A 24039-nucleotide genomic window follows, 5' to 3' on the forward strand; every position below is an offset into this window, starting at 1 on the left:
GAAGGCTGGCCTACCTATTTAATAACTGAATTGATGGACTGGGCTGTTATTGAGGTCATGTTAACCAGTTCTGAAGGCTGGCCTACCTATTTAATAACTGAATTGATGGACTGGGCTGTTATTGAGGTCATGTTAACCCAGTTCTGAAGGCTGGCCTACCTATTTAATAACTGAATTGATGGACTGGGCTGTTATTGAGGTCATGTTAACCAGTTCTGAAGGCTGGCCTACCTATTTAATAACTGAATTGATGGACTGGGCTGTTATTGAGGTCATGTTAACCAGTTCTGAAGGCTGGCCTACCTATTTAATAACTGAATTGATGGACTGGGCTGTTATTGAGGTCATGTTAACCAGTTCTGAAGGCTGGCCTACCTATTTAATAACTGAATTGATGGACTGGGCTGTTATTGAGGTCATGTTAACCCAGTTCTGAAGGCTGGCCTACCTATTTAATAACTGAATTGATGGACTGGGCTGTTATTGAGGTCATGTTAACCAGTTCTGAAGGCTGGCCTACCTATTTAATAACTGAATTGATGGACTGGGCTGTTATTGAGGTCATGTTAACCCAGTTCTGAAGGCTGGCCTACCTATTTAATAACTGAATTGATGGACTGGGCTGTTATTGAGGTCATGTTAACCAGTTCTGAAGGCTGGCCTACCTATTTAATAACTGAATTGATGGACTGGGCTGTTATTGAGGTCATGTTAACCAGTTCTGAAGGCTGGCCTACCTATTTAATAACTGAATTGATGGACTGGGCTGTTATTGAGGTCATGTTAACCGGTTCTGAAGGCTGGCCTACCTATTTAATAACTGAATTGATGGACTGGGCTGTTATTGAGGTCATGTTAACCCAGTTCTGAAGGCTGGCCTACCTATTTAATAACTGAATTGATGGACTGGGCTGTTATTGAGGTCATGTTAACCAGTTCTGAAGGCTGGCCTACCTATTTAATAACTGAATTGATGGACTGGGCTGTTATTGAGGTCATGTTAACCGGTTCTGAAGGCTGGCCTACCTATTTAATAACTGAATTGATGGACTGGGCTGTTATTGAGGTCATGTTAACCAGTTCTGAAGGCTGGCCTACCTATTTAATAACTGAATTGATGGACTGGGCTGTTATTGAGGTCATGTTAACCCAGTTCTGAAGGCTGGCCTACCTATTTAATAACTGAATTGATGGACTGGGCTGTTATTGAGGTCATGTTAACCAGTTCTGAAGGCTGGCCTACCTATTTAATAACTGAATTGATGGACTGGGCTGTTATTGAGGTCATGTTAACCGGTTCTGAAGGCTGGCCTACCTATTTAATAACTGAATTGATGGACTGGGCTGTTATTGAGGTCATGTTAACCAGTTCTGAAGGCTGGCCTACCTATTTAATAACTGAATTGATGGACTGGGCTGTTATTGAGGTCATGTTAACCGGTTCTGAAGGCTGGCCTACCTATTTAATAACTGAATTGATGGACTGGGCTGTTATTGAGGTCATGTTAACCCAGTTCTGAAGGCTGGCCTACCTATTTAATAACTGAATTGATGGACTGGGCTGTTATTGAGGTCATGTTAACCCAGTTCTGAAGGCTGGCCTACCTATTTAATAACTGAATTGATGGACTGGGCTGTTATTGAGGTCATGTTAACCGGTTCTGAAGGCTGGCCTACCTATTTAATAACTGAATTGATGGACTGGGCTGTTATTGAGGTCATGTTAACCGGTTCTGAAGGCTGGCCTACCTATTTAATAACTGAATTGATGGACTGGGCTGTTATTGAGGTCATGTTAACCGGTTCTGAAGGCTGGCCTACCTATTTAATAACTGAATTGATGGACTGGGCTGTTATTGAGGTCATGTTAACCCAGTTCTGAAGGCTGGCCTACCTATTTAATAACTGAATTGATGGACTGGGCTGTTATTGAGGTCATGTTAACCCGGTTCTGAAGGCTGGCCTACCTATTTAATAACTGAATTGATGGACTGGGCTGTTATTGAGGTCATGTTAACCAGTTCTGAAGGCTGGCCTACCTATTTAATAACTGAATTGATGGACTGGGCTGTTATTGAGGTCATGTTAACCAGGTTCTGAAGGCTGGCCTACCTATTTAATAACTGAATTGATGGACTGGGCTGTTATTGAGGTCATGTTAACCAGTTCTGAAGGCTGGCCTACCTATTTAATAACTGAATTGATGGACTGGGCTGTTATTGAGGTCATGTTAACCAGTTCTGAAGGCTGGCCTACCTATTTAATAACTGAATTGATGGACTGGGCTGTTATTGAGGTCATGTTAACCCAGTTCTGAAGGCTGGCCTACCTATTTAATAACTGAATTGATGGACTGGGCTGTTATTGAGGTCATGTTAACCAGTTCTGAAGGCTGGCCTACCTATTTAATAACTGAATTGATGGACTGGGCTGTTATTGAGGTCATGTTAACCAGTTCTGAAGGCTGGCCTACCTATTTAATAACTGAATTGATGGACTGGGCTGTTATTGAGGTCATGTTAACCAGTTCTGAAGGCTGGCCTACCTATTTAATAACTGAATTGATGGACTGGGCTGTTATTGAGGTCATGTTAACCAGTTCTGAAGGCTGGCCTACCTATTTAATAACTGAATTGATGGACTGGGCTGTTATTGAGGTCATGTTAACCAGTTCTGAAGGCTGGCCTACCTATTTAATAACTGAATTGATGGACTGGGCTGTTATTGAGGTCATGTTAAACCGGTTCTGAAGGCTGGCCTACCTATTTAATAACTGAATTGATGGACTGGGCTGTTATTGAGGTCATGTTAACCCAGTTCTGAAGGCTGGCCTACCTATTTAATAACTGAATTGATGGACTGGGCTGTTATTGAGGTCATGTTAACCAGTTCTGAAGGCTGGCCTACCTATTTAATAACTGAATTGATGGACTGGGCTGTTATTGAGGTCATGTTAACCAGTTCTGAAGGCTGGCCTACCTATTTAATAACTGAATTGATGGACTGGGCTGTTATTGAGGTCATGTTAACCGGTTCTGAAGGCTGGCCTACCTATTTAATAACTGAATTGATGGACTGGGCTGTTATTGAGGTCATGTTAACCGGTTCTGAAGGCTGGCCTACCTATTTAATAACTGAATTGATGGACTGGGCTGTTATTGAGGTCATGTTAACCGGTTCTGAAGGCTGGCCTACCTATTTAATAACTGAATTGATGGACTGGGCTGTTATTGAGGTCATGTTAACCCAGTTCTGAAGGCTGGCCTACCTATTTAACAACTGAATTGATGGACTGGGCTGTTATTGAGGTCATGTTAACCAGTTCTGAAGGCTGGCCTACCTATTTAATAACTGAATTGATGGACTGGGCTGTTATTGAGGTCATGTTAACCAGTTCTGAAGGCTGGCCTACCTATTTAATAACTGAATTGATGGACTGGGCTGTTATTGAGGTCATGTTAACCGGTTCTGAAGGCTGGCCTACCTATTTAATAACTGAATTGATGGACTGGGCTGTTATTGAGGTCATGTTAACCAGTTCTGAAGGCTGGCCTACCTATTTAATAACTGAATTGATGGACTGGGCTGTTATTGAGGTCATGTTAACCAGTTCTGAAGGCTGGCCTACCTATTTAATAACTGAATTGATGGACTGGGCTGTTATTGAGGTCATGTTAACCGGTTCTGAAGGCTGGCCTACCTATTTAATAACTGAATTGATGGACTGGGCTGTTATTGAGGTCATGTTAACCAGTTCTGAAGGCTGGCCTACCTATTTAATAACTGAATTGATGGACTGGGCTGTTATTGAGGTCATGTTAACCAGTTCTGAAGGCTGGCCTACCTATTTAATAACTGAATTGATGGACTGGGCTGTTATTGAGGTCATGTTAACCAGTTCTGAAGGCTGGCCTACCTATTTAATAACTGAATTGATGGACTGGGCTGTTATTGAGGTCATGTTAACCAGTTCTGAAGGCTGGCCTACCTATTTAATAACTGAATTGATGGACTGGGCTGTTATTGAGGTCATGTTAACCAGTTCTGAAGGCTGGCCTACCTATTTAATAACTGAATTGATGGACTGGGCTGTTATTGAGGTCATGTTAACCGGTTCTGAAGGCTGGCCTACCTATTTAATAACTGAATTGATGGACTGGGCTGTTATTGAGGTCATGATGTTAACCGGTTCTGAAGGCTGGCCTACCTATTTAACAACTGAATTGATGGACTGGGCTGTTATTGAGGTCATGTTAACCGGTTCTGAAGGCTGGCCTACCTATTTAATAACTGAATTGATGGACTGGGCTGTTATTGAGGTCATGATGTTAACCGGTTCTGAAGGCTGGCCTACCTATTTAACAACTGAATTGATGGACTGGGCTGTTATTGAGGTCATGTTAAACCGGTTCTGAAGGCTGGCCTACCTATTTAATAACTGAATTGATGGACTGGGCTGTTATTGAGGTCATGTTAACCAGTTCTGAAGGCTGGCCTACCTATTTAATAACTGAATTGATGGACTGGGCTGTTATTGAGGTCATGTTAACCGGTTCTGAAGGCTGGCCTACCTATTTAATAACTGAATTGATGGACTGGGCTGTTATTGAGGTCATGTTAACCCAGTTCTGAAGGCTGGCCTACCTATTTAATAACTGAATTGATGGACTGGGCTGTTATTGAGGTCATGTTAACCAGTTCTGAAGGCTGGCCTACCTATTTAATAACTGAATTGATGGACTGGGCTGTTATTGAGGTCATGTTAACCGGTTCTGAAGGCTGGCCTACCTATTTAATAACTGAATTGATGGACTGGGCTGTTATTGAGGTCATGTTAACCAGTTCTGAAGGCTGGCCTACCTATTTAATAACTGAATTGATGGACTGGGCTGTTATTGAGGTCATGTTAACCGGTTCTGAAGGCTGGCCTACCTATTTAATAACTGAATTGATGGACTGGGCTGTTATTGAGGTCATGTTAACCGGTTCTGAAGGCTGGCCTACCTATTTAATAACTGAATTGATGGACTGGGCTGTTATTGAGGTCATGTTAACCAGTTCTGAAGGCTGGCCTACCTATTTAACAACTGAATTGATGGACTGGGCTGTTATTGAGGTCATGTTAACCGGTTCTGAAGGCTGGCCTACCTATTTAACAACTGAATTGATGGACTGGGCTGTTATTGAGGTCATGTTAACCAGTTCTGAAGGCTGGCCTACCTATTTAATAACTGAATTGATGGACTGGGCTGTTATTGAGGTCATGTTAACCCAGTTCTGAAGGCTGGCCTACCTATTTAACAACTGAATTGATGGACTGGGCTGTTATTGAGGTCATGTTAACCGGTTCTGAAGGCTGGCCTACCTATTTAATAACTGAATTGATGGACTGGGCTGTTATTGAGGTCATGTTAACCGGTTCTGAAGGCTGGCCTACCTATTTAATAACTGAATTGATGGACTGGGCTGTTATTGAGGTCATGTTAACCCAGTTCTGAAGGCTGGCCTACCTATTTAATAACTGAATTGATGGACTGGGCTGTTATTGAGGTCATGTTAACCGGTTCTGAAGGCTGGCCTACCTATTTAATAACTGAATTGATGGACTGGGCTGTTATTGAGGTCATGTTAACCAGTTCTGAAGGCTGGCCTACCTATTTAATAACTGAATTGATGGACTGGGCTGTTATTGAGGTCATGTTAACCGGTTCTGAAGGCTGGCCTACCTATTTAATAACTGAATTGATGGACTGGGCTGTTATTGAGGTCATGTTAACCGGTTCTGAAGGCTGGCCTACCTATTTAATAACTGAATTGATGGACTGGGCTGTTATTGAGGTCATGTTAACCGGTTCTGAAGGCTGGCCTACCTATTTAATAACTGAATTGATGGACTGGGCTGTTATTGAGGTCATGTTAACCGGTTCTGAAGGCTGGCCTACCTATTTAATAACTGAATTGATGGACTGGGCTGTTATTGAGGTCATGATGTTAACCGGTTCTGAAGGCTGGCCTACCTATTTAACAACTGAATTGATGGACTGGGCTGTTATTGAGGTCATGTTAACCGGTTCTGAAGGCTGGCCTACCTATTTAATAACTGAATTGATGGACTGGGCTGTTATTGAGGTCATTGTTAACCGGTTCTGGTATAGGAAATTAGCTACCTATTTAACAACTGAATTGATGGACTGGGCTGTTATTGAGGTCATGTTAACCGGTTCTGAAGGCTGGCCTACCTATTTAATAACTGAATTGATGGACTGGGCTGTTATTGAGGTCATGTTAATGTCCGGTTCTGAAGGCTGGCCTACCTATTTAATAACTGAATTGATGGACTGGGCTGTTATTGAGGTCATGTTAACCCAGTTCTGAACTGGCCTACCTATTTAATAACTGAATTGATGGACTGGGCTGTTATTGAGGTCATGTTAACCCAGTTCTGAAGGCTGGCCTACCTATTTAATAACTGAATTGATGGACTGGGCTGTTATTGAGGTCATGTTAACCGGTTCTGAAGGCTGGCCTACCTATTTAATAACTGAATTGATGGACTGGGCTGTTATTGAGGTCATGATGTTAACCGGTTCTGAAGGCTGGCCTACCTATTTAACAACTGAATTGATGGACTGGGCTGTTATTGAGGTCATGTTAACCGGTTCTGAAGGCTGGCCTACCTATTTAATAACTGAATTGATGGACTGGGCTGTTATTGAGGTCATGATGTTAACCGGTTCTGAAGGCTGGCCTACCTATTTAATAACTGAATTGATGGACTGGGCTGTTATTGAGGTCATGATTAACCGGTTCTGAAGGCTGGCCTACCTATTAACAACAATTGATGGACTGGGCTTTATTGAGGTCATGTTAAACCCTGTTCTGAAGGCTGGCCTACCTATTTAACCACTGAAAAATTGTGACTCTGCTGTTCTAACCTATTTAACAACTGAATTGATGGACTGGGCTGTTATTGAGGTCATGTTAACCCAGTTCTGAGGCTGGCCACCTATTTAATAACTGAATTGATGGACGGATCATTCTAAAACCAGTTCTGTAGTTTTGGATTTAATAACTGAGTTTTGGATTCATTCTAGTTTTGGTTCCCAATGATCAGTGATATAGTCTGTGATGCTAAAACGGTACTGAACTAAACCATGCGCCCGGCCGGCCACGATTTTAAACCTGTGAAATAGCCCTTTGATTTGAACATGAGAAAGTGTGTGTACACTTTGGTTTCACTAATAAACATGTTTTGGACCAAATGATCAGTTTTGGATGTCTTCAGTCTTTCAAATGTATAAGTTGGATTCTAAATAGGCTTGGTCTAAACCAGTCTTGAGGAGGATTCAATAGGTAGACGGGCTGTCCTATTGGATTCTAAATCTGATAGGTTTGGATTAAACCAGCCCTGAACTATAATCCGATTCATTTTATATTCAGAGTTTAGACAAATTGATCGTAAGGAAATTAGCTATTATCAGGCTGGTTAATGTGATGCACTGTCTGCTGAATTTGGAGAGAAACTCTGTGCCCACACCAACCCCCACCCCACCTACTCAGGATCCACTCTTGCATTGCGGCCGAGGCATACTGCATAATTTCTACTAAATGGGACATGTTAAATAGTATGCGACAATGAGTACACAGTATGCTAGTATAGGTACACTTTATCAATCTATAATGTCAAGGTTCTGCCTCTAAACCAAGGAAACACTTTTCCACCTTGCCTCCAAAAGTTTGACAACATCCACTCAACCTATTGAGTCTACTGGTCTCACTCACCCAGTATTACCTGTCACCTTGACCTCTTTCTCCCCTCTCTCTCTCTCTCTCTCTCTCTCTCTCCAGATGACATCCACTCAACCTATTGAGTCCACTGGTCTCACTCACCCAGAACTACCTGTCGCCTTGACCTCTTTCTCCCCTCTCTCTCTCTCTCTCTCTCCAGATGACATCCACTCAACCTATTGAGTCCACTGGTCTCACTCACCCAGAACTACCTGTCGCCTTGACCTCTTTCTCCCTCTCTCTCTCCAGATGACATCCACTCAACCTATTGAGTCTACTGGTCTCACTCACCCAGAACTACCTGTCGACTTGACCTCTTTCTCCCCTCTCTCCAGATGACATCCACTCAACCTATTGAGTCCACTGGTCTCACTCACCCAGAACTACCTGTCACCTTGACCTCTTTCTCCCTCTCTCTCTCTCTCTCTCTCTCCAGATGACATCCACTCAACCTATTGAGTCCACTGGTCTCACTCACCCAGAACTACCTGTCGCCTTGACCTCTTTCTCCCAACTCTCTCTCTCCAGATGACATCCACTCAACCTATTGAGTCCACTGGTCTCACTCACCCAGAACTACCTGTCGCCTTGACCTCTTTCTCCCTCTCTCTCTCTCTCCAGATGACATCCACTCAACCTATTGAGTCTACTGGTCTCACTCACCCAGAACTACCTGTCGACTTGACCTCTTTCTCCCTCTCTCCAGATGACATCCACTCAACCTATTGAGTCCACTGGTCTCACTCACCCAGAACTACCTGTCACCTTGACCTCTTTCTCCCCCTCTCTCTCTCTCTCTCTCTCTCTCTCTCCAGATGACATCCACTCAACCTATTGAGTCTACTGGTCTCACTCACCCAGAACTACCTGTCGCCTTGACCTCTTTCTCCCCTCTCTCGCTCTCCAGATGACATCCAGCAACTAGTGATCCACCCCGACAACCTGCCCGCCTGCCCAACCCCATCCTCTTCTCCCGACCTTCACCTCCCCAGCAACTCATCCCTGACCCTTGGCTGACCCTCTAACCTCAAAATGTCCAGAGTTGCTCTATCAGATCCTCCTCTCCACCCTCTCAGGGCTGGGAGTCTCAGGCTCTGTCAGATCCTCCTCTCCACCCTCTCAGGGCTGGGAGTCTCAGGCTCTATCAGATCCTCCTCTCCACCCTCTCAGGGCTGGGTGTCTCAGGCTCTATCAGATCCTCCTCTCCACCCTCTCAGGGCTGGGAGTCTCAGGCTATCAGATCCTCCTCTCCACCCTCTCAGGGTTGGGTGTCTCAGGCTCTATCAGATCCTCCTCTCCACCCTCTCAGGGCTGGGTGTCTCAGGCTCTATCAGATCCTCCTCTCCACCCTCTCAGGGCTGGGAGTCTCAGGCTCTGTCAGATCCCCTCTCCACCCTCTCAGGGCTGGGAGTCTCAGGCTCTGTCAGATCCCCCTCTCCACCCTCAGGCTCTATCAGATCCTCCTCTCCACCCTCTCAGGGCTGGGAGTCTCAGGCTCTATCAGACCCTCCTCTCCACCCTCTCAGGGCTGGGAGTCTCAGGCTCTATCAGACCCTCCTCTCCACACTCTCAGGGCTGGGAGTCTTAGGCTCTATCAGATCCTCCTCTCCACCCTCTCAGGCTCTGCACACTCTTGGTTGCATTCTACCCGTCTGGCCGCTCTTACCAGGTCACATGGAGATGGTCTGTATCTGCACCACATACTCTCACTACTGGTGTCCCCCAGGGCTCGGTTCTAGGCCCTCTGCTCTCATTACACCAAGTCACACAGCTCTGTCATATCCTCACATGGTCTCTCCTATCACTGCTATGAGTATGGACCTCTCCTCTCTATTGACCAAGTCACTGGTTATATCCTCACATGGTCTCTCCTATTGTTTCTATGCGGATGACACTCAACTACCCCCCACCCCCAAATAACTAAAAAGTGAATGTAAAATCTAAGTGTATAGATATAAATCATTAGCTAATAATCAGAGACCTAATCATTAGCAAGTCTGTCAAGTATAGTATATCATTATTCACCAAGCATCATTTTAACAACCACAAATAATAACTCATAATGTATGTTTTTGGTGGGAAATGTTCTTCTGACACACTATGGAAATGCAAAGCACAGTTTAGGAAAAATTGTGTTACCCCCAAAAATCACCATTGGAAGGATTTGATGATAAAATATCCTTCTAAACCACTCTGTAGTTTTGGATTCTAAACCACTCTGTAGTTTTGGATTCTAAACCACTCTGTAGTTTTGGATTCTAAACCACTCTGTAGTTTTGGATTCTAAACCACTCTGTAGTTTTGGATTCTAAACCAAACTGTAGTTTTGGATTCTAAACCAAACTGTAGTTTTGGATTCTAAACCACTCTGTAGTTTTGGATTCTAAACCAAACTGTAGTTTTGGATTCTAAACCAAACTGTAGTTTTGGATTCTAAACCAAACTGTAGTTTTGGATTCTAAACCAAACTGTAGTTTTGGATTCTAAACCAAACTGTAGTTTTGGATTCTAAACCACTCTGTAGTTTTGGATTCTAAACCACTCTGTAGTTTTGGATTCTAAACCACTCTGTAGTTTTGGATTCTAATCCACTCTGTAGTTTTGGATTCTAATCCACTCTGTAGTTTTGGATTCTAATCCACTCTGTAGTTTTGGATTCTAATCCACTCTGTAGTTTTGGATTCTAATCCACTCTGTAGTTTTGGATTCTAATCCACTCTGTAGTTTTGGATTCTAATCCACTCTGTAGTTTTGGATTCTAATCCACTCTGTAGTTTTGGATTCTAATCCACTCTGTAGTTTTGGATTCTAAACCACTCTGTAGTTTTGGATTCTAAACCACTCTGTAGTTTTGGATTCTAAACCACTCTGTAGTTTTGGATTCTAAACCACTCTGTAGTTTTGGATTCTAAACCACTCTGTAGTTTTGGATTCTAAACCACTCTGTAGTTTTGGATTCTAAACCACTCTGTAGTTTTGGATAAAATGACAATCCACCTAAACCACTCTGTAGTTTTGGATTCTAAACCAAACTGTAGTTTTGGATTCTAAACCAAACTGTAGTTTTGGATTCTAAACCAAACTGTCTGCTTTATCCTGGATCTTGACTGAGTCAGAGTAGTACATTTATATGTAAATGAGTTGATGAACACTACAGCGGGAGCAGGGTTAGGTAAAGTCCCTTCCACAAAGTGGGGCCTCTTGATTTTTAACAGCTGTAATTATGTTTATAGAGGGGAAAACAGGTGCCTCAACACAGCTGTCACCCTGTCTACCAGGGCAGGACAGGAGTCACTCATTTACATTCACTGTATAGAGCAAGAGCCTCAGGGATGTCAAACATATGGGCCAGATCTGGCCTGCGAACCCCTTCAATCTGGGGGGGACAATCTCAATCAACATTGAGATTGAGGTTACCAAAATAAAACTGAATCTCTGTAGAAATAACGGACCTACATTTATAGTCTTCACTGTCCAGCTTACTAACAGCCATCTAAAGGAAAGCGAGACAGTCAGGGAGCATAGCTGATTCCAGAAGCTATGGATAGAGTAAATAACAATCCATTTTAAGTGCTTTCCGGACCTCGGTGAAGACCGTAGGCGGGCCGCGGGGGCAAAATGAGCAACCCTGCTGTAGATGCTATGTTGGGGCAGAGGTTGGATAAGAGGGAGCTTGGCTGGCAGACTGAAGTACCAGGCTACACTCAGCCCACACTGACAACTAGGCTACGCTAACACTCAGCCCACACTGACAACTAGGCTACGCTAACACTCAGCCCACACTGACAACTAGGCTACGCTAACACTCAGCCCACACTGACAACTAGGCTAGGCTAACACTCAGCCCACACTGACAACTAGGCTAGGCTAACACTCAGCCCACACTGACAACTAGGCTAGGCGACCACTCAGCCCACACTGACAACTAGGCTAGGCGACCACTCAGCCCACACTGACAACTAGGCTAGGCTACCACTCAGCCCAAACTGACAACTAGGCTAGGCTACCACTCAGCCCAAACTGACAACTAGGCTACCACTCAGCCCAAACTGACAACTAGGCTACCACTCAGCCCAAACTGACAACTAGGCTACCACTCAGCCCAATCTGACAACTAGGCTACCACTCAGCCCAATCTGACAACTAGGCTACCACTCAGCCCAATCTGACAACTAGGCTACCACTCAGCCCAATCTGACAACTAGGCTACCACTCAGCCCAATCTGACAACTAGGCTACCACTCAGCCCAAACTGACAACTAGGCTACCACTCAGCCCAAACTGACAACTAGGCTAGGCTACCACTCAGCCCAAACTGACAACTAGGCTAGGCTACCACTCAGCCCAAACTGACAACTAGGCTACCACTCAGCCCAATCTGACAACTAGGCTAGGCTACCACTCAGCCCACACTGACAACTAGGCTAGGCTACCACTCAGCCCAATCTGACAACTAGGCTAGGCTACCACTCAGCCCAAACTGACAACTAGGCTACCACTCAGCCCAAACTGACAACTAGGCTACCACTCAGCCCAAACTGACAACTAGGCTACCACTCAGCCCAAACTGACAACTAGGCTACCACTCAGCCCAAACTGACAACTAGGCTACCACTCAGCCCAAACTGACAACTAGGCTACCACTCAGCCCAAACTGACAACTAGGCTACCACTCAGCCCAAACTGACAACTAGGCTACCACTCAGCCCAAACTGACAACTAGGCTACCACTCAGCCCAAACTGACAACTAGGCTAGGCTACCACTCAGCCCACACTGACAACTAGGCTACGCTAACACTCAGCCCACACTGACAACTAGGCTACCACTCAGCCCAATCTGACAACTAGGCTACCACTCAGCCCAAACTGACAACTAGGCTACCACTCAGCCCAAACTGACAACTAGGCTACCACTCAGCCCAAACTGACAACTAGGCTAGGCTACCACTCAGCCCAAACTGACAACTAGGCTACCACTCAGCCCAAACTGACAACTAGGCTACCACTCAGCCCAATCTGACAACTAGGCTACCACTCAGCCCAAACTGACGCCATCTAGGCGAGGGGTTCTCAGTGGCCAGACATAACAAATAAAAATAAAGGTATATACCCTTTTTAAATAAAAAACTAATTTAACAGATGTAACTAATTTCAAAGGATCTCTGGAATAAGTAATACAATGTATGTTCTTGAACCTTGGGCAAATACTTCCATTATAATTAACTTTTTACATAAAATGCACAGCAAATGAAGATTTTAAACTGCAAAAGTCTCATGGAAAAATGTGTAGTTACAGGATATTAGCTTTAAAGCTCCCCCATTAAATAACATTGCTTTGCCCCCCCCCATTAAATAACATTGCTTTGCCTCCCCATTAAATAACATTGCTTTGCCCCCATTAAATAACATTGCTTTGCCCCCCCATTAAATAACATTGCTTTGCCCCCCCATTAAATAACATTGCTTTGCCCCCATTAAATAACATTGCTGCCCCCATTAAATAACATTGCTTCCCCCATTAAATAACATTGCTTTGCCCCCACCCCAATTAAATAACATTGCTTTGCCCCCATTAAACATTGCTTTGCCCCCATTAAGTAACATTGCTTTGCCCCCCCATTAAATAACATTGCTTTGCCCCCATTAAATAACATTGCTTTGCCCCCATTAAATAACATTGCTTTGCCCCCATTAAATAACATTGCTTTGCCCCCATTAAATAACATTGCTTTGTCCCCCATTAAATAACATTGCTTTGCCCCCCCATTAAATAACATTGCTTTGCCCCCCCCATTAAATAACATTGCTTTGCCCCCACCCCCATTAAATAACATTGCTTTGCCCCCCCACCCCCATTAAATAACATTGCTTTGCCCCCATTAAACATTGCTTTGCTTCCCCCCATTAAGTAACATTGCTTTGCACCCCCCATTAAATAACATTGCTTTGCCCCCATTAAATAACATTGCTTTGCCCCCCATTAAATAACATTGCTTTGCCCCCATTAAATAACATTGCTTTGCCCCCCCATTAAATAACATTGCTTTGCCCCCATTAAATAACATTGCTTTGCCCCCCATTAAATAACATTGCTTTGCCCCCCATTAAATAACATTGCTTTGCCCCCATTAAATAACATTGCTTTGCCCCTCCCCATTAAATAACATTGCTTTGCCCCCTCCATTAAATAACATTGCTTTGCCCCCCATTAAATAACATTGCTTTGCCCCCATTAAATAACATTGTTTTGCCCCCATTAAATAACATTGCTTTGCCCCCATTAAATAACATTGCTTTCCCGCCCCATTAAATAACATTGCTTTGCCCCCATTAAATAACATTGCTTTGTCCCCCATTAAATAACATTGCTTTGCCCCCATTAAATAACATTGCTCCCCCCATTAAATAACATTGCTTTGCCCCCATTAAATAACATTGCTTTGCCCCCATTAAATAACATTGCTTTGCCCCGCCCCATTAAATAACATTGCTCCCCCCCATTAAATAACATTGCTTTGCCCCCATTAAATAACATCGCTTTGCCCTATGACACATTGTTGTTTATAGAATTGCAGGAAATGTGCTTTCCTATGCCTAAGAGGTGGGCCTTTAAAAATGTTCCTTCCCAGGGCCTGAGACTTGTCCGACCATGCCCTACCACAGTCATAGTAAAACTATAGGCCATTTATTATCTCAATCAAGTTATTGGGCACCCCCCTCATTAAGTGATAACCCCCTGACCTAGACTTCATACTGTAGTCTTTTGGACCACTAGTCTATGTGAAATACTTGGCTACATTTGATATGTGATTTATTTTATTAACTAAAAAGATGTTCTGACATATTTACCATGACGGCCTCAATGGGGTCAGCCACCTGTTCGATGGAGGTGTTGGTAAAGTTGCGGTGCTGTTCTTTGAGCTGGACGTGCCATTGCTGTCGCTGGGAAGACACCGTTCCTCTCCAGGGCTTCACGTCGATGCAGAACACCCCGTGACCTTAGAAGACAGAGAGAAGAGGGTTGAGTTGTGAGAGGAGGTTTGAGTTGTGAGAGGAGGTTTGAGTTGTGAGAGGAGGTTTGAGTTGTGAGAGGAGGTTTGAGTTGTGAGAGGAGGTTTGAGTAAAACTAGGCACTCCGACCCTGTTCCTGGAGAGCTACTGTCCTCTAGGTGTTCACCCTCCGACCCTGTTCCTGGAGAGCTACTGTCCTCTAGGTGTTCACTCCAACCCTGTTCCCGGAGAGCTACTGTCCTCTAGGTGTTCACTCCAACCCTGTTCCCGGAGAGCTACTGTCCTCTAGGTGTTCACTCCAACCCTGTTCCTGGAGAGCTACTGTCCTCTAGGTGTTCACTCCAACCCTGTTCCTGGAGAGCTACTGTCCTCTAGGTGTTCACTCCAACCCTGTTCCTGGAGAGCTACTGTCCTCTAGGTGTTCACTCCAACCCTGTTCCTGGAGAGCTTCTGTCCTCTAGGTGTTCACTCCAACCCTGTTCCTGGAGAGCTACTGTCCTCTAGGTGTTCACTCCAACCCTGTTCCTGGAGAGCTACTGTCCTCTAGGTGTTCACTCCGACCCTGTTCCTGGAGAGCTTCTGTCCTCTAGGTGTTCACTCCGACCCTGTTCCCGGAGAGCTACTGTCCTCTAGGTGTTCACTCCGACCCTGTTCCCGGAGAGCTACTGTCCTCTAGGTGTTCACTCCGACCCTGTTCCTGGAGAGCTACTGTCCTCTAGGTGTTCACTCCGACCCTGTTCCCGGAGAGCTACTGTCCTCTAGGTGTTCACTCCGACCCTGTTCCCGGAGAGCTACTGTCCTCTAGGTGTTCACTCCGACCCTGTTCCCGGAGAGCTACTGTCCTCTAGGTGTTCACTCCGACCCTGTTCCCGGAGAGCTACTGTCCTCTAGGTGTTCACTCCGACCCTGTTCCTGGAGAGCTACTGTCCTCTAGGTGTTCACTCCGACCCTGTTCCCGGAGAGCTACTGTCCTCTAGGTGTTCACTCCAACCCTGTTCCCGGAGAGCTACTGTCCTCTAGGTGTTCACTCCAACCCTGTTCCCTGGAGAGCTGCTGTCCTCTAGGTGTTCACTCCAACCCTGTTCCTGGAGAGCTACTGTCCTCTAGGTGTTCACTCCAACCCTGTTTCTGAAGAGCTTCTGTCCTCTAGGTGTTCACTCCAACCCTGTTCCTGGAGAGCTACTGTCCTCTAGGTGTTCACTCCAACCCTGTTCCTGGAGAGCTACTGTCCTCTAGATGTTCACTCCAACCCTGTTCCTGGAGAGCTTCTGTCCTCTAGGTGTTCACTCCAACCCTGTTCCTGGAGAGCTACTGTCCACTAGGTGTTCACTCCAACCCTGTTCCTGGAGAGCTTCTGTCCTCTAGGTGTTCACTCCAACCCTGTTCCTGGAGAGCTACTGTCCACTAGGTGTTCACTCCAACCCTGTTCCTGGAGAGCTACTGTCCTCCAGGTGTTCACTCCGACCCTGTTCCTGGAGAGAACACCTACTGGTAGACCTACATTATGATCACATAGCCACAGTAGCCTACTGTTTGGCAACTATTAAAACTAACTTAAAGTGGGTACAGCCTCAGTGTTCACAGTAAACGAGAGCTGGAAGCTGCAAGAATTTTAAAGTTTGCGCTCAGCAGAAGTGAAATTTGCTCAGTGCAGTTTCCAAAAAAAGAGAAGGAACATTGGTTAGGGGAGTCGAGTCAACCACACAGTACATAGGCCTAGTTAGTTAAATACTGGACAGTACATAGGCCTAGTTAGTTAAATACTGGACAGTACATAGGCCTAGTTAGTTTAATACGAGGGGACAGTACATAGGCCAAGTTAGTTTAATACTGGACAGTACATAGGCCAAGTTAGTTTAATACCGGACAGTACATAGGCCAAGTTAGCTTAATACCGGACAGCACATAGGCCTAGTTAGTTTAATACCGGACAGCACATAGGCCTAGTTAGTTTAATACCGGACAGCACATAGGCCTAGTTAGTTTAATACTGGACACTACATAGGCCTAGTTAGTTTAATACCGGACACTACATAGGCCTAGTTAGTTTAATACCGGACACTACATAGGCCTAGTTAGTTTAATACCGGACAGTACATAGGCCTCGTTAGTTTAATACCGGACAGTACATAGGCCTCGTTAGTTTAATACCGGACAGTACATAGGCCTCGTTAGTTTAATACCACACAGTACATAGGCCTAGTTAGTTTAATACCACACAGTACATAGGCCTAGTTAGTTTAATACCGGACAGTACATAGGCCTAGTTAGTTTAATACCGGACAGTACATAGGCCTAGTTAGTTTAATACCGGACAGTACATAGGCCTAGTTAGTTTAATACTGGACAGTACATAGGCCTAGTTAGTTTAATACTGGACAGTACATAGGCCTAGTTAGTTTAATACTGGACAGTACATAGGCCTAGTTAGTTTAATACTGGACAGTACATAGGCCTAGTTAGTTTAATACTGGACAGTACATAGGCCTAGTTAGTTTAATACCGGACAGTACATAGGCCTAGTTAGTTTAATACCGGACAGTACATAGGCCTAGTTAGTTTAATACCGGACAGTACATAGGCCTAGTTAGTTTAATACCGGACAGTACATAGGCCTAGTTAGTTTAATACCGGACAGTACATAGGCCTAGTTAGTTTAATACCGGACAGTACATAGGCCTAGTTAGTTTAATACCGGACAGTACATAGGCCTAGTTAGTTTAATACCGGACAGTACATAGGCCTAGTTAGTTTAATACCGGACAGTACATAGGCCTAGTTAGTTTAATACCGGACAGTACATAGGCCTAGTTAGTTTAATACCGGACAGTACATAGGCCTAGTTAGTTTAATACCGGACAGTACATAGGCCTAGTTAGTTTAATACCGGACAGTACATAGGCCTAGTTAGTTTAATACCGGACAGTACATAGGCCTAGTTAGTTTAATACCGGACAGTACATAGGCCTAGTTAGTTTAATACCGGACAGTACATAGGCCTAGTTAGTTTAATACCGGACAGTACATAGGCCTAGTTAGTTTAATACCGGACAGTACATAGGCCTAGTTAGTTTAATACCGGACAGTACATAGGCCTAGTTAGTTTAATACCGGACAGTACATAGGCCTAGTTAGTTTAATACCGGACAGTACATAGGCCTAGTTAGTTTAATACCGGACAGTACATAGGCCTAGTTAGTTTAATACCGGACAGTACATAGGCCTAGTTAGTTTAATACTGGACAGTACATAGGCCTAGTTAGTTTAATACTGGACAGTACATAGGCCAAGTTAGTTTAATACTGGACAGTACATAGTTTAATACTGGACTGAGCACCTGTGAGGATGACGAGGTCGATGTCGTCTGCCTTGGTGGTTTGAAACTGGGTCGGGACTCGTAGGTCGCAGAAAATGTTCTCTTTTTTCAGTCCGCCAAGTTTCCTAAAGAAAATAAAGAGGGATATAATCCAAGGTCCCTTTTTACTAGATACAACCTGACCCCCCCCATAACACAACCTGACCCCCCATAACACAACCTGACCCACCCCATAACACAACCTGACCCCCCCATAACACAACCTGACCCCCATAACACAACCTGACCCCCCCATAACACAACCTGACCCCCCATAACACAACCTGACCCCCATAACACAACCTGACCCCCATAACACAACCTGACCCCCCCATAACCCCCATAACACAACCTGACCCCACCCCCCATAACACAACCTGACCCCCCCCCATAACACAACCTGACCCCTGTCCCCCCCACCCCCCCCCATAACACAACCTGACCCCCGTCCCCATAACACAACCTGACCCCGTCCCCATAACACAACCTGACCCCGTCCCCATAACACAACCTGACCCCGTCCCCATAACACAACCTGACCCCCCGTCCCCATAACACACCTGACCCCCATCCCCATGTGGTCCTTCTGTAGCTCAGTCCCCAGAGCATGGCGCTTAACACAACCGCCAGGGTAGTAACACAACCTGATTCCCGGGACCACCCATGACGTAGAATGTATGCACACATGACTGTGAGTCCTTTGGATAAAAGCGACCCCTGTCCCCTAAATGGCATACCTGATATTTATAACACAACCTGGCCCCCATAATACAACCTATAACACAATGACCCCCCATAACACAACCTGACCCCTCCCGTCCCCATAACACAACCTGACCCCCGTCCCCATAACACAACCTGACCCCCCCGTCCCCATAACACAACCTGACCCCCATCCCCATAACACAACCTGACCCCCCCGTCCCCATAACACAACCTGACCCCCTGGTCCCCATAACACAACCTGACCCCCCCCATCCCCATAACACAACCTGACCCCCTGGTCCCCATAACACAACCTGACCCCCCCATCCCCATAACACAACCTGACCCCCCCCATCCCCATAACACAACCTGACGTCCCCATAACACAACCTGACCCCGTCCCCATAACACAACCTGACCCCTCCGTCCCCATAACACAACCTGACCCCCCATCCCCATAACACACCTGACCCCCTGTCCCCATAACACAACCTGACCCCCCCCTGGTCCCCATAACACAACCTGACCCCCCCGGTCCCCATAACACAACCTGACCCCCCCCTGGTCCCCATAACACAACCTGACCCCCCTGGTCCCCATAACACAACCTGACCCCCCTGGTCCCCATAACACAACCTGGCCCCCCTGGTCCCCATAACACAACCTGACCCCCCTGGTCCCCACATCGTACTAGCTAGCTACCACTGTCGAGGATAAACAAGAACATCAAGCTAACAACCTCACCATACGTACAGAACACACCATACGTACAGAACACACCATACGTACAGAACACACCATACGTCCCCAGAACACACCACCCCCGTCCCCAGAACACACCATACGTACAGAACACACACCATACGTACAGAACACACAGAACACACCATACGTACAGAACACACAGAACTCACCATACGTACAGAACACACCATACGTACAGAACACACCATACGTACAGAACACACCATACGTACAGAACACACCATACGTACAGAACTCACCATACGTACAGAACACACCATACGTACAGAACACACCATACGTACAGAACACACAGAACTCACCATACGTACAGAACACACCATACCCTGACCACCGTACAGAACTCACCATACGTACAGAACTCACCATACGTACAGAACACACCATACGTACAGAACACACCATACGTACAGAACACACCATACGTACAGAACACACCATACGTACAGAACACACCATACGTACAGAACTCACCATACGTACAGAACACACCATACGTACAGAACTCACCATACGTACAGAACACACCATACGTACAGAACTCACCATACGTACAGAACTCACCATACGTACAGAACACACCATACGTACAGAACTCACCATACGTACAGAACACACCATACGTACAGAACACACCATACGTACAGAACACACCATACGCACAGAACACACCATACGCACAGAACACACCATACGCACAGAACACACCATACGCACAGAACACACCATACGCACAGAACTCACCATACGTACAGAACTCACCATACGTACAGAACACACCATACATACAGAACTCACCATACGTACAGAACACACAGAACACACCATACGTACAGAACTCACCATACGTACAGAACTCACCATACGTACAGAACACACCATACGTACAGAACACACCATACGTACAGAACACACCATACGTACAGAACACACCATACGTACAGAACACACCATACGCACAGAACACACCATACGCACAGAACACACCATACGTACAGAACACACCATACGTACAGAACACACCATACGTACAGAACACACCATACGTACAGAACACACCATACGTACAGAACTCACCATACGTACAGAACACACCATACGTACAGAACACACCATACGTACAGAACACACCATACTCACAGAACTCACCATACGTACAGAACACACCATACGTACAGAACACACCACACGTACAGAACACACCATACGTACAGAACACACCATACGTACAGAACACACCATACGTACAGAACACACCATACGTACAGAACACACCATACGTACAGAACTCACTATACGTACAGAACACACTTGTAGAAGTCCCTTCCGTGTTAAATCAATCATTTAGGGCCTACCTGACACGTTGGATAAAGTCCTGTACTGTTAGGGTAGGCTGTGTACTGTCTCCTGTGGCACCTGCAATAGCAGTACTGGGTCCTGTGGAGAAGTGAAACTGGGCCAGCTGGCTTCCAAGCTGAAACATTCTCCTTGTGGATCTGAAACAACCAGAACCAAACTTGAAAATAAGTGGAACAACACCGAGCGTATAAAACATTAGGAACATAGGACTGACCAGGTGAAAGCTATGATCCCTAATTGATGTCACCTGTTCAATCCACTTCAATCAGTGTACATGAAGGGGAGGAGACATGCAGATGAAGGGGAGGAGACATGTAGATGAAGGGGAGGAGACATGTAAATGAAGGGGAGGAGACACGTAGATGAAGGGGAGGAGACCGGTTAAATTCAGAGGGTGAATGGGGAAAGACAAAAGATGTAAGTGCCTTTGAAAGGGGTATGGTAGTAATTAGGTGCCAATCGCACCGGTTTGAGTGTGGCAAGAACTGCAACGCTGCTGGGTTTTTCCATGCGCAACAGTTTCCCGAGTGTATCAAGAACGGTCCACCACCCAAAGAATATCCAGCCAACTTGATACAACTGTTGGGAAAGCATTGGAGTCAACATGGACCAGGATCCCTGTGTCACTCTTTAAGACACCTTGTCGAGTCCATGACCCGACGAACTGAGTCTGTTCTGAGGGTAAACCGGGGGATGCAGCGACTCAATATCAGGAAGGTGTTGCTAATGGTTTGTCTATGTAACTATAGAAGCGGAGAGGTGTAAGCTATATGTTGACATCAAACCGCATCACACTACAGGAAACTAAAAGCTCATTTAGACAGCAACATCTTAAAACAACAAGACTATATAGCTAAATAACAAAAAAAAATAACATTTAGAAAACGTGTTTTCTTTGACGGCTGGATATCATTTGTGTTTTACGTTCCAACCGGAATCCAAAAAACTTCGTAAATAACAAGAATACCGAAAAAACAACGTATACAAAGTAGCAAGATCAATTCACCAAGTTAAACCAAGTTAACTAGCTGTCGAAAAGGCATCAACTCACCACGTAGCCCACTTCCCTACCTGGTATCTTATTCTGCCGATGAACAACTCTGTTGTATGTTGGAAACCTTGTTATTTACAACGTTTTTTGGAATAGATTCCTGTTCCACATTTATTCCCAGCCGTTTTTGACTGTGCGACTTGGGAGGGGAAGCAGGCACAGCATGTCCTAGATAATTAAACTATATTTGGACAACACATCATTTACGTTACATTATCTCGCTGTATTTAGCTACAACTTCTACATTGCCAATGTCAACAAACGTGTTTGTTCACGACAAAAAAACACTCAGCGTTAGAACAAAAGACGGAGACTAATTCTAGCGTTAGAACAAAAGACGGAGACTAATTCTAGCGTTAGAACAAAAGACGGAGACTAATTCTAGCGTTAGAACAAAAGACGGAGACTAATTCTAGCGTTAGAACAAAAGACGGAGACTAATTCTAGCGTTAGAACAAAAGACGGAGACTAATTCTAGCGTTAGAACAAAAGACGGAGACTAATTCTAGCGTTAGAACAAAAGACGGAGACTAATTCTAGCGTTAGAACAAAAGACGGAGACTAATTCTAGCGTTAGAACAAAAGACGGAGACATACGTCGAGCGCTTACATTAATAAAGCCAGAGAAAGTTGAAAACAGGAGTTGTGGATGAGGCTTTGTGGATGAGGCAGCCGATATATTTACCAGCCGTCCAAACTTGTTGCAATGAAATTGTATCCAGGAATGATGTTGCCCAATCAGCGCTGTTCCGCTGCGGCCCGTTCCTGGAAGACGTAAACAACCAACCACGTGGAGGTCGGGTTTCCACCAGGAAAACCTCACCGCACTATACACGCTATCTGGGAGCAAAAAAATACATATATTTTGGACATTTTCGTCTTCTCATTCAACTGGAGAAAACACAAACTAACAAGTCATTCAATTTAAAATAAATACAATAAAAGTATGGGGCGTCGAGTTATGAGAGCGCAGTAGGCTATGGAAATCAATCTCTCACAGAGTGGATTCAGTTTACATTGCCGTGGTCATTGACTGTGGGGAGATGCATACGGTCTGTACCAGTAGAACATAGACATATAGCGAGCACAAACAAGTCATATGATCTTATGGTGTGTGTGTGTGTGTGTGTGCTTAAGTACATTACAGGAGGAACATGGTGTCTCCCCCTCCACATCCTTCCCCTCTTATTATGGAGCCACCTCTCTAACCAGGGCGCACAGGACAAGACCTCTAATTATGGAGCCACCTCTTTAACCAGGGGCACAGGACAAGACCTCTAATTATGGAGCCACCTCTCTAACCAGGGGCACAGGACAAGATCTCTTTAATTATGGAGCCACCTCTCTAACCAGGGGGCACAGGACAAGACCTCTAATTATGGAGCCACCTCTCTAACCAGGGGGCACAGGACAAGACCTCTAATTATGGAGCCACCTCTCTAACCAGGGGGCACAGGACAAGACCTCTAATTATGGAGCCACCTCTCTAACCAGGGGGCACAGGACAAGATCTCTTTAATTATGGAGCCACCTCTCTAACCAGGGGGCACAGGACAAGACCTCTAATTATGGAGCCACCTCTCTAACCAGGGGGCACAGGACAAGACCTCTAATTATGGAGCCACCTCTCTAACCAGGGGGCACAGGACAAGATCTCTTTAATTATGGAGCCACCTCTCTAACCAGGGGCACAGGACAAGACCTCTAATTATGGAGCCACCTCTCTAACCAGGGGGCACAGGACAAGAACTCTAATTATGGAGCCACATCTCTAACCAGGGGCACAGGACAAGACCTCTAATTATGGAGCCCTCTCTCAAACTAAGGGGCACAGGACAAGACCTCTTTAAGTATGGAGCCACATCTCTAACCAGGGGGCACAGGACAAGACCTCTAATTATGGAGCCACCTCTCTAACCAGGGGGCACAGGACAAGACCTCTCTAAGTATGGAGCCACATCTCTAACCAGGGGGCACAGGACAAGACCTCTAATTATGGAGCCA

General features: G+C 45.3%; 1 protein-coding gene across 3 annotated transcripts in view; it reads right to left on the reverse strand.

Moving 5' to 3' along the window:
* Positions 1 to 22846, reverse strand: part of LOC118382546 (uncharacterized) — a 51734-nt gene extending 28888 nt beyond the window's left edge. The window contains exons 1-4 of one of the 3 annotated variants that reach the window (XM_052517377.1): positions 22721 to 22846; positions 20981 to 21121; positions 18138 to 18241; positions 14639 to 14787 (exon numbers count right to left, since the gene is read on the reverse strand). In XM_052517377.1, the coding sequence (XP_052373337.1) occupies positions 14639 to 14787; positions 18138 to 18241; positions 20981 to 21108 (381 nt within the window). In that variant the 5' untranslated portion in view covers positions 21109 to 21121; positions 22721 to 22846. The other 2 variants (XM_052517375.1, XM_052517376.1) reach the window with 2 other exon arrangements.
* Positions 22847 to 24039: the final 1193 nt, after the last annotated feature.

This window comes from Oncorhynchus keta, unplaced genomic scaffold, assembly GCF_023373465.1.
Source record: "Oncorhynchus keta strain PuntledgeMale-10-30-2019 unplaced genomic scaffold, Oket_V2 Un_scaffold_7590_pilon_pilon, whole genome shotgun sequence".
NCBI classification, from domain to species: domain Eukaryota; kingdom Metazoa; phylum Chordata; class Actinopteri; order Salmoniformes; family Salmonidae; genus Oncorhynchus; species Oncorhynchus keta.